This window comes from Saccopteryx leptura, chromosome 12 (assembly GCF_036850995.1).
Source record: "Saccopteryx leptura isolate mSacLep1 chromosome 12, mSacLep1_pri_phased_curated, whole genome shotgun sequence".
Taxonomy (NCBI): Eukaryota; Metazoa; Chordata; class Mammalia; order Chiroptera; family Emballonuridae; genus Saccopteryx; species Saccopteryx leptura.
Window position 1 is genome coordinate 38,697,041 of NC_089514.1, and position 12,033 is coordinate 38,709,073.

General features: G+C 40.4%; 1 protein-coding gene across 8 annotated transcripts in view; it reads left to right on the top strand.

The window, feature by feature from the left end:
* Window positions 1-2,516: 2,516 nt before the first annotated feature.
* The window catches only part of AKAP9 (A-kinase anchoring protein 9), a 155,928-nt gene continuing 146,411 nt past the window's right edge, over window positions 2,517-12,033 (top strand). For all 8 annotated transcript variants that reach the window (XM_066354352.1, XM_066354361.1, XM_066354354.1 and 5 more), the window contains exon 1: window positions 2,517-2,774. In XM_066354352.1, the coding sequence (XP_066210449.1) occupies window positions 2,727-2,774 (48 nt within the window). In that variant the 5' untranslated portion in view covers window positions 2,517-2,726. The remainder of the gene's footprint in view (window positions 2,775-12,033) is intronic.

Here is a 12,033-nt window from a genome sequence, read left to right on the forward strand (position 1 = left end):
GTTCGCAATAGGTACTCTTCATTATACTAGTTTTCTGTCTTGCCAATAAGGCATCAACACTATTTAAATAAAAAATATAAAAAGTACCTTTAGAAATCTCCAATTCCTCTGGGCAAAACAAGTGTAGGATAGTATTTTCACTATTAAGAAGGCAAGTCAACACTGAAAGAAGTATAGCTTAATTATTAATTTATACATATTATAAATAGAGGATCACTAGATTCAACTCCAGTCAGGAAAGACAAATAGTATCATTTCCCTTTTCAATTCCAGTCATTGGAAGTGACTTCCACAGGTCCTTGTTGAGAAGGAAATTGAGAATCAGATTCAACCTTATTATGTTGACTAGTAAGTGCAACTCTATCACATGACCTATATATTTATGGTTCAGACAGGGCATTCACACAGGATGGCTATTGTTATGCTGGCTGTCATATTTTTATTTAACAATCTAAGAGAAAAGAGGTCAGAGCCCCTGACTAAATAGTCAGGTATTGCATGTTTTAAAAATTCTTGTGGTACATCAGTTGAAAATCGCTGCTTTATAAAGTTTTTGAACATTTTCAGCACATACTGAAACAAATACCTGACTTTCTTAGTTAATGAGAAAACAGTATCTATTAACAAACAGAAATGTCTTGCCAGATATCCTGGGTATCCTCCTCCTAGGCACGCCAATCTACAAACATAATCTCTCAATCCAGGCAGTATTTAAATTACTGCTCTGTTAGAACACTTGGTCCTAGTCCTAGCTTTATTCCTAGCTTGGTGGGTGACAGAATAAAAAACTTTTTCTTTATCTCAGTTCTTTTAGTCTTATGATAAAATGTCTAATCTCCACTTCCCAATTCAAGTTAAGATAACAAGACAATATACTATATTTGGGTGTGCTACAAGCTGGCACAATTATGTATGCATTATGGAGCTTGAGAACAAATTTTTTTTTTTCAAATCTAAGAATATCTAAATCAGGGATACTTAAAACTAGTCTTCAGTTTGTGGTAGACTTAAAATCTTTAGTCTATTCTTTTTAAACCCCACTTTTCATTTAACACCCCTATGATTGAACTCACAGTTTATTTTAGTTCACACATGGTAGTTTTTCAGTCCAACCCAGCTTAAAACAAAGGAGAAACATCCTCAATCTGAGTAATCAGCCAGAGACATTAAAATGTGTAGTTCAATCGAGGAATGGAGAGTAAAGGGGGGGGGGGGGGGAGAAAGTACTGAGGAAACAGATTTAAAAAAAGGAAACAGTAATGTTTAATTTATTAAAATGGCTCACTTCAATCCAACAAGTGTTTAAGGGTGCTATTCATTTTAGCAATGCCAAGAGGAGGAAGACAGTCTCTACCATTCAAGAGTCGGGAGTATGAGGTAAAGCAAAAAGCGCTCAAATTATATTATCCTGCAGAGTAGCTAAAGGAAATACAAGGAGAAAGAAAATGGACATTAATTGAGGACGTTTTAATATACCAGGGACACTCCCATATGCTAACTCATATATATTTATATTAACAACCCTTCCAAAACTTCCAGCTACTCAGGGAGGATAGGTAACTTGTTTAAGACCATTCAAGCTAGACAGTGTATACTGGCTTTGTCCTCAACCCAGGTTCCAAAGCCTAGGCTCCTTTCAGGACACCAGTGCTATGGAAACATCCAAGGAGTGGGAGGGGAATGTTACGACGTGACACGAAGTTGCCACGGAAGGAACAAAGAGATCTGAAAAGCTACTTGGGGCGGCGTGTTAGGTGGGCCTTAAAGGATGAGCCGCAGATTGGGGGGACCAGTGTGGGGAAGAGGAAGGGGCTTTCAACTAGAGAACTGATGAGAGTTACTGGTACTCTCTCGAATCCAGCAGTCATTTTAGGTTGAAAACTGATGTCGGATGGGTCCCCCCATCTTTTCCTTTGGGTTTTTCAAGTGTTAATCAACTTCACCGTTATGCATCTGTCGGTTTTTATTATTATTATTTCCTCCCATCTTCCATTCTGTGGGGTTGTTTCACTTTCTTTTTTCTCTTTTCATTGGATTCATTGGGGTAACACTGATTAACAGTGTTGGGGTAAAATTATACAGGTCTCAGGTGCACAATTCTACAACACTTCATCTGTACACTGTATTGTGTGTTCGCCACCCCAAGTCAAGTCTCCATCCATCACCAGGCATCTGTTATTTTTATAACCTGAAAAAGCTCAATGTGTTAAAAGCGACCAGAATCCCTAGGATGCTGGGTGGGAGTCAGACCGCAAGCCTGCCCCCCCCCCCCCACCTTTTCAGCCAGGCCAGCACGTGGGGAGCGTTAGTTCCTGGGAGACGGGCTCCTGCCCTACCCGCTCTTCGCGCTGCAGGACCGGTAGGAGGCTGGCGGCGGTAGTCCCCCGGGCCGTGCGGGGGCGGGGTGACGCGCGGGGGGCGGGGCCGCGGGCGCACCTGCCGGGCTCCCCGCGGCTGCGCGGACGACGTGCCCCACCTCCCCCCGCCCAGCTGCGCCGCCGTGTGTTTACGTGGAGACGAAGATGGCGGCGACGGTGAGGACGCTACCCGTGCGGCGGTGGACCGTCAGCCACTGAGCGCAGAGACTGGTTCCACCCCGGGAGGGGCGAGCGCAGGGCCGCCCTACTCCCTGGGCCGCTGAGCTTGTGGTCCCGCCTCCGTGTGACCCCACCTCTCCTTCCTGCCCCCGACCCTCTCTGTCTTCCCCAGCCTTCTCCGCAGAGGCCATGGAGGACGAGGAGAGACAGAAGAAGCTGGAGTTCGGCAAAGCGAAGGTATGAGCCGAGGCTGCAGGGTCTGCGGTGGGAGGCGGTGGCTGGAAGGGGTGGGAGAGGGCCTGGGCGGGGGAGATCGGGCCCCGGTGCGTCGCCTGGGACGGGGTGCTGCAGGGTCTGCTTGTCCCCCTCGCCACCCTCTCTCCTTTTCCCATGTCAGAAAGCCTGGTGTTGCTACCCGGCACATACTTCCGTGACGATTGGTGGTGTGGCTTCTTTCTCGTGAGCCCCCAAATGAAACCTCTTTTTTACTGTGTTCCTATAAACTGGTACTGCTTTTAAATCTCCGATCTTTCACTTTTTGGAAGAGTTTTCTGGGTAGTGCAGTCTTTGTGCTTTTCAGGGTGGGGATTTAGGGCTTTTCTTGATTCGGTAGGGGATTTGTACGCTGATCATGATCTCGGCTTTCTTAGGTGGCACGCTGGCACCCTTGGGTGTGTGATTGGCCTGTGACAGCTGCCTCATCAGTGGCTTGAGTATGCCACAAGTGCCAGCTGTGAACTTTGCGTTAAGGGCGTTTTTAGAAGCATGGCTTTGTATGTTTGTGTTTGGAGGTCTTTGTCATGGCATGCGCTTTTGTCTAGTGTGGAATGTTAATGCAGTCTGTGAATGGAATTTCTAGGGAGAAAAGGTTCCCTAGTCTAAGCAACACCTATGGAATTCCTGCTTCAAAGAATTGAATTATTTGTCTTGATGAGTCCTTATATGTTTGTTTAAAAAATACCTTAAATCAAACACTACAAAATTATACAGTATTTTGCTAGGCTTCATGAAAAATTGGACATAGACAATATAAATTGAGTAACATTTTTTAAAAATGACATATTTGAGCATAGCTTTTGGCTGGCCTGAAAGGCCACTTTCCTCTCTACAATGAAGTTGCCATTTATAGATTATATTCTGTTTTATTAGAGTTGATTGTTAGCAATCATCCTTGGACCACAATCAAATCATAATCTAGTTAACTGTTTTTTTTTTCTCTTCCTCTCCTTCCCCTTCCTCCAAAATAAACAAAGAAACAAAGGCGAAGTGGCCTATGATTTCAGTAATCATTGAAGGGTCATACTGCAGAGATGTAGTAGTAGATGCGCAACACAACTTTCTTAAATGAGTATGTTTATAAACTAGCTTCATACTCCTAAGATATAGTTGGCTTTCCCACAAGCCCCTTCAAAGGTCAAAGCTAAAGTGCTTGTATATTACTAGGCAGATTATATTACTGTGAGATCTATAAATGGAGAGAAAGGGGAATCGAGGCATCTTCAAAAGCCCAAGGTTGCTTACATTTCTGCAGCCTGAGGATCTGAGCAACTTCTATGAATCCAAGAAAGTGGAGGTAAAGTGCACCTCCTTCCAAATGCATTGAAGTTCTAATTAGACATTGTTTGTTACTTAGAATTTTTCTCCTTGCCCCCCTGAAATATCTTTTCTAAATGTGTGTGAATCAGCCCTACAAAACATAATTTACTTTGGACAACACATTTCATAATAGAGTATTTATTTAAATTGCTTTGATTTGGCAAAAAAGAATTCTAAGAGTTTCTTTGTGTGTATGTGTTTTTTGTCTTTCAAATTCTGCCAATGGGGTAAAAATCTGACATTCATTTTTACTGTAGAAGATTATATTATTCTAGAGTTGGCCCAGTTTTTCCAGTCAGAAGTAAATCTGTGAGACTTGTAGTAAGGGGAGGTGTGTTTGATGGAGCATTAGCTGTACCGTATAAAAACACTGGAAACAACCTTCAAAGACAATATTAGGAAAATTATTTTCTGAACTATATTATATATGGAGGGGAGAGTTTGGGTGAGGGTGGTGGAGGGATAGAGCAAAAAAAGGACCAAAAAAAAAAAAAAGAAAAAGAAAAAACTCATGGCTACAAACAAGTGTGGTGATTAGTGGAGGTGGAGGAGTTTATAGGAGGAATAAATGTGATAAGAGACTTGACTTAAGGGGGTGGACACAGAATGCGGTATTCAAAGATGTGTTATAGAATTGGGCTCCTGAAATCTGTATAATTATGTTAACCAGTGGCACCTCAAAAAATTATATTAAAAAAATTATGTTATGTAAATGTGATGGGATATTATGCAGCATTAAGATTATGAAGACTGATAGGAACATGGAAAATATAAATAAAACAGCATTATCAAAAATAATGCATACAGGCCAGGCCCTGGCTGGCTGATTCAGTGGGTAAAGCGTTGTTCTGGTACACCAAGATCCCAGGTTTGATCCCAGATTAGAGCACTTGCAAGAAACAATCGATGAGCACACAACTAAATGGAACAACTAAGTGGAACAATGAGTTGATGCTTCTCTCTGTCTCTCCCTCCTCCCACTTCCTTTCTCTCTCTCTCTTTTTTTCTGTTTCTTTCTCTCTCTCCCTCCATCAATGGAAACAAATTTATTTAAGTACATAATACATTGTTTCATTTGTATAAACATGTGCTTTTAGATTAGGACTTAAAAAGTTTGGATTGCCAATGTAAAGTCATTCAGCAAACCTGTGCTGAGCTTCTGTTTTGTAGAAGAAATGCAGAGGTGGTGACAGTCTTTGTTCTCATGTTGCTCACAGTGTAGTGGGAGAAACAGACACTGGATAATAAGTACAAGGAGTGGAGGAGGTAGTAGGATTTGGGGTGAATTTTTTCGTTTGTTAGTATGTGTTAAATGCTGCTACATTATTTTTAAGGCTTTTACAAAGAAGTCTCTTAATATTGATATTAATGCAGCCTAGCATAATACCTATCAAATAGTAGATACTTGATAACTATTTGCTTAATGAATAAATGAGCAGAATGAGTTGTTAATGGGTGCTGCATTACTAGCATGTTGTAATTTAGTAACAGTAATCCAGAATTCTGTTAATTGAAAGTCTGTTATTGCTGGTATTAGAAATCACTTAAAATGATCATTTCTAAAACTTATTTAGATACTTGGTTCTCTAAGTGTCTTGTTTGTTCATTGAACTTAAATATTGTATTTGATGACTTGGTTTTACAAACCACAACTTAAAATTTTTTTGTCTGGTCACTGAAAATTTTTCTTTCTGTTTCTAGACCTTATAAATGATCATTTTTTAATGACTGCTCATGTATACAGTACAGTATACTTTGTAAAATGTTTTATACCAGCCAAAATTTGTAATGATAGAATAAATTTTGGTATATGTAGGCATTAAAATAATTCTACAAAGACTTTTGAGTTGGGAAAATGCCACAAATAATGTGGAGTTAATGAAAATGTTACCAAAACAAGTACAGGTACATCATTTGTATATGAACACACCTGGGGGAAAAAATCCACTATGATGTAAGTGGTAATTGTTTCTGGGTGGTGGGTTTTAGGCAGTTTTAATTTTCTGTGCACTTTTAGCATCTCCAAATTCTCTACATTATATTTCTCTTATGAGCAGTAAAAAAATGTTTAAATATGCCATTTTAAAAAAAACAAAGCTTAAGTTTTGTTGAAGAATATGTGATACAGATCAAGAAAACAAGGCACAGAATAACTTGGATTCCTAAGGGGCCTTGCTGTAGTGTAGTCTGGAACTGTAATTCTTACTCCAGGCCTGCTTGTATTATATTGAATATATACTCCTCACAAAAATTAGGGGATATTTTATAGCTTCATATTCATTTTGAAATATCCCCCAATTTTTGTGAGGAGTATTGTTGGATTCTGTACTGCAAGACATTTATAGCTCTTTCTGTGTTTGTAGTTTTTACTGATTTTCCTTGCTGTCAGTTCTCATTGCCATGGACATGCTCGTCTTGCCTTGCTCCTTCTCATCGGCCTCTGCCCCTAATTCGCTATTTAGATTAGCTGTGACAGGAGAACCCAGTAACTGAGGTAGATAAAATGGTTGGTAAAAATAAAAGGCCAGTGGAGCTTGGTGAAAGGGCTTTATGACAGTTTAATTTTTCTTTTACTTACTGGTTTTTTGGTTTGCTATTTGGTCCTCAGCTACTTCCTCAGTGTTGATGTTGCAAGAAACCTCACCCATGGAGGTGGGAGACATTGCTGCATCATTACTACTGTCATTTTAATTTATTGCTTGACTGTAGAGAGACAGAGAAAGGAAAGGAGACAGAGAGACAGAGAGACACAGAAAGAGAGAAGGAGTTGTTCCATGTAGTTGTGTATTCACTGGTCACTTCACATACTATATGTGCCCTGACCAGGGATAAAGCCACAACCTTGGTGTTTCAGGATGACGCTCTAACCGGCTGAGCTAACCAGCCAGGGACAAGACATTACTGCATTATTAAGTAAATATTTTCAGTTCTGGGCTCACCCCATTTACAAGGTGCTGACAGAGACTGCCCCAAGCAGGTTGTCCTTGTGTTGAACCAAACTATTCTAATTTCTAACTCCACTTTAAATGATTTCATTGTTTTTCGAAGTAATATTATTTGCAATATTATATAAAGTATTGTAATACTAGTGAACAAAATTAGAGGACAGTGTATTTAGTATAAAATTATTACTTCTGTAAATTCACATTAAGTATAATTTTTAATATTCTATTTTATACTTTCTAATATTCTAATATTCGAGTGTAACATAATGCAGTAAAACCAAAGTTGTTAAAGATGTTAAACAGTATTCTGTTTTATTTGTTATTTAATATACTTTGTTTTACAGCAGTTTTAGACTTGCAGAAAAAAATGTGCAGTAAACATAGAGCTCCTACATAGCCCCTCAACAACCCCACTTCCATCCGTATCTCCTCTTATTAACATCTGGCATTAGTGTGGTATATTTGTTATAATTGATAGACCAATATTGATGTTATGTTGTTATTAAGTAATACATAACATCCATAGTTTACATTAGGGCTCATTTTTTGTGTTCTACATCCTACAGGTTTTGACAAATACATAGTGTCCTATATCTACCATTACAATTTCATATAGAATATTTTCACTGCCCTAAAAATTACCTGCACACCATGTATTCATCTCTCCTTTCAACCTCTGGCAACAACTGATTTTGTTATTGTCTTCATAGTTTTGCCTTTTCTAGAAGTCATATGCTTAAAATCTTATAGTGGATAATATTTCCAGACTGACTTTTTTTTTTTTCCTTAAGTGAGAAGCAGGGAGGCAGAGAGACAGACTCCCACATGTGCCCCCGACGGATCCACTTGGCAAGCCCCCTATGGGCCAATGCTCTGCCCGTCTGGGGTCTTCGCTCCATTGCTCAGCAACGAACTATTCTAGCGCCTGAGGCAAGGCCATGAAGCCATCCTTAGGGCCTTGGGCCAGTTGCTCCAACTGAGCCATGGCTCCAGGAGGGGAAGAGAAAGATAGAAAGAGAAAAGGGGGAGGGGTAGAAAAACAGATGGTCACTTCTCCTGTGTGCCCTGATGAGGAATCAAACCCAGGACTTCCACACACTGGCTGATGCTCTACCACTGAGCCAACTAGCCAGGGCCTGACTGACTTTTTTCACTTAGAAATATTCATGTAAGTTTCCTCCATGTCATTTCATGACTTGATGGCCCATTTCTTTCAAATTTTATTTTATTTATTTTTTTCATTTTTCTGAAGCTGGAAACAGGGAGAGACAGTCAGACAGACTGCCGCATGCGCCCAACCGGGATCCACCCGGCATGCCCACCAGGGGCGACGCTCTGCCCACCAGGGGCCGATGCTCTGCCCATCCTGGGCGTCGCCATGTTGCGACCAGAGCCACTCTAGCGCCTGAGGCAGAGGCCACAGAGCCATCCCCAGCGCCCGGGCCATCTTTGCTCCAATGGAGCCTTGGCTGCGGGAGCGGAAGAGAGAGACAGAGAGGAAAGCGCGGCGGAGGGGTGGAGAAGCAAATGGGCACTTCTCCTGTGTGCCCTGGCCGGGAATCGAACCCGGGTCCTCCGCACGCTAGGCCAACGCTCTACCACTGAGCCAACCGGCCAGGGCGTCAAATTTTATTTTACTGATTTTAGAAAAAGAAAGGGAGAGAGAGGCAGAAATGGAAATGTGTATGTGTCGGGGATCAAAGCCATAACTTTCATGTTTCGGGATCATGCTCAACCAACTGAGCTATCTGGCAAGGGCTCCCATTTTTTTCAATCGTTGAACAATGTTCCATTGTCTGGATGGACCATACTGTATTTATTCATCACCTACTGAAGGACATCTTGGTTGCTTCCAATTTTTGGCAATTATGAATAAAGCTGCTGTAAATATACATGTGCAGGTTTTTGTGTGAACATAGTTTTCACCTTAAGTGACATTGCTGAATCAAATGGTAACAATATGTTTAGTTTTGTAAGAAACTGCCACAGTCTTCCAAAGTGGCTACACCATTGCGTTCCTACCAGCAATGAATGATAGGAAACCAAAGTTTTGTACCTGTTATTCAGCATTTATATAATTTGCATTATATGAGCAATAATTATTAAAATTTTTGCCTGTTAACATTCAGTAAGTAGTAACTATAGTATATGGTTTTTATCTTGATTGATTTTTTTTTTTTTTTTTACAGAGACAGAGAGAGAGTCAGACGGATAGATAGGGACAGACAGACAGGAACGGAGAGAGATGAGAAGCATCAATCATTAGTTTTTTGTTGTGACACCTTAGTTGTTCATTGATTGCTTTTTCATATATGTCTTGACCATGGGCCTTCAGCAGACCAAGTAACTCCTTGCTCAAGCCAGCGACCTTGGGTCCAAGCTGGTGAGCTTTGCTCAAACCAGATGAGCCTGTGCTCAAGCTGGCGACCTCTGGGTCTCGAACCTGGGTCCTCCGCATCTCAGTCGGACGCTCTATCCACTGTGTCACTGCTGGGTCAGGCAGTATATGGTTTTTAATTGTTAAATGAACATTATAATTTTGAAAATGATACCAGTTTTATGCAGAAAGAACAGTGCTCTTAGCACGCTGTGTATTAGGTTATTACTAGCAGGACTTTTCAATTACCGACAAAGTTATGGTGTGAAATTCTTCTTTGCATATTTGCGATATACTGCTCCACCACTATGAATGTTGCTCTTTACTCCTGTTTCTTTTAAACTTTCTAATTCTTTTATTCTTGCATGTGGCATACCTCGCTTTAAGAATGGATACAGCAGTTTGATATCTTCATCAACATTTATTGCAACAATAGTGCATTGTGAATAAAAAACTAATACATTAACTTCAGGCTTTGTTGAAAAAAAACATGGCTTTTAGATCATAAGCTTTAAGAGAGATAATATGGAGGAAAGAAGCGGCAGAACAGGCTTCTTGGAGTATATACTACTGAAGAAATGTTTCTGAAGGCAAATGGCAAGAACAGGGATAGGGAAGTGATTGGGTAAAAGAGCCATAAGATCCAATGAAGATCCAGTGTCCTGTCAGTGAAACTCAAAGTTGAATGAGCACGTGGAAAAGAGGAGGAGAAAAGATTGGCTATATCCAAGTGACTGGAATATGACAAAATTGGGGCAAAAACTATTTTCAAACAAAAACATCTCTTATTTTTATTTATAAAATTTTTGTAATAAGAGCTAAAATATGACTACAAAATATTTATCTATTATAGACTACTGGTTATTGAAATACAAGTAGGCCCTGGCTGGTTGGCCTAGCAGTAGAGCATCAGCCCAGCGTGTGGGTTTCCCAGGTTCGATTCCCAGTTAGGGCACACAGGAGAAGTGACCTCTCCACCCCTTCCCCTCTCCCTCTCTCTGTCTCTTCCCCTCCTGTAGCCATGGCTCAAATGGTTCAAGCAAATTGGCCCAGGCACTGAGAATGGTTCCATGGCCTCACTTCAGGTGCTAAATTAGCTCGGTTGCTGAGCAATGGAGCAAAGACCCCAGACGGGCAGAGAATCGCCCCATACGGGGCTTGTCAGATCCATCTGGTCAGAGAGCATGCGAGAGTCTGTGTCTCTGCCTCCTTGCCTCTCACTTAAGGAAAGAAAAAAGAAATATAAGTATGTAAGTGAATTTCCCTCTAATATGGAAGCTAAACAAAGTTCTCTTGATAAATTATTGTTAAATGAGAAGGAACATTATATTTATTTTTCATTAAGATTCCACTAACATTGAAATTAGGCATCTTTTATTGGTCAGCATCTCTTTCAAAGCTTTAATTTGTAAAAGCTTCAGAATTTTTAAAAGTATTTATAGGCCAGTCCTGGCCAGTTGGCTCAGTGGATAGAGCATCAGCCAGGCATCTCAACGTCCAGGATTCGATTCCCAGTCAGGGCACATATGAAAAGTGGTCAAGTGGTCATCTGCTTGTCTTCCCTCCCTCTCCCCTTTATCTCTTTTCCTCTCTCGCAGCCGGTGGCTTGATTGGTCTGAGCATCAGCCCTAGAAGGGAGTTGCCAGGTGGATCCCAGTCATGGCTCCTGCAGGAATCTGTTTTTATCTTGCCTACTCTCACTTGAAAAAAAAAAAGTTTATTTATAGCCCTGACCTGTGATGGCGCAGTGGCTGTTGCCTTGTCCTGGATTGCTGAGGTTGCCAGTTGGGAACCCTGGGCTTGCCCGGTCAAGACACATACAGGAAGCAACTACTACAAGACACTTCCCACTTCTTCTGCGCCTGTCTCTCTCTTTTTCTCTCTCTCAAAAATCAATAAACAAATCTAAAAAAAAGTAAATTAAAAAAAATAAAGTTAGTTTTGCATCGTATGTGTGGTCATAATACTATTTGGTGTACTAGAAAAGGCACCAGGATGTTAGACATTTATTTGCTTATTTGTTCAACTGACATTTTTGAACGCCTACAACTGTAGCTATGGACTTTTACTTAGCAAGCATATATTTCACTGATCACAAATTATGTGTCTTATGTTGTGTGGGAATAATCCTGTCACACTACATGAATCTCAACAGGTGTTTTAAAGAATAAATGAGTTAATAATTGAGAGTTTTTTGTGTTAATAGTGCTAAATATAAAGAAGCTATGATTTATTTTTTTAACTGAGGTGAAGTTTGCATAACAAATATCTCAAAATGAACAACTGTGGTGTTCAGTACATATACAGCATTGTGCAACTACCATTTCTATATAGTTCCAAAACATTTTTATCCCACAGTAAAACCCTGTACCCATTAAGAGCTCCTCTTCATCCCTCCTCTCCCTAGAAACCACGTCTGTTTTCAGTTTCTGTGGGTTTACCTGTTCTAGATAACTTTAAATGAATGGAATCATGTAATATTTGACCCTTAGTGTCTTTTTTTCCCCTCAGTATGTTTTTAGGATTATCCATGTTGTTGTATACGTATATCAGTACTCTATTTCCTTTTATAGCTGAA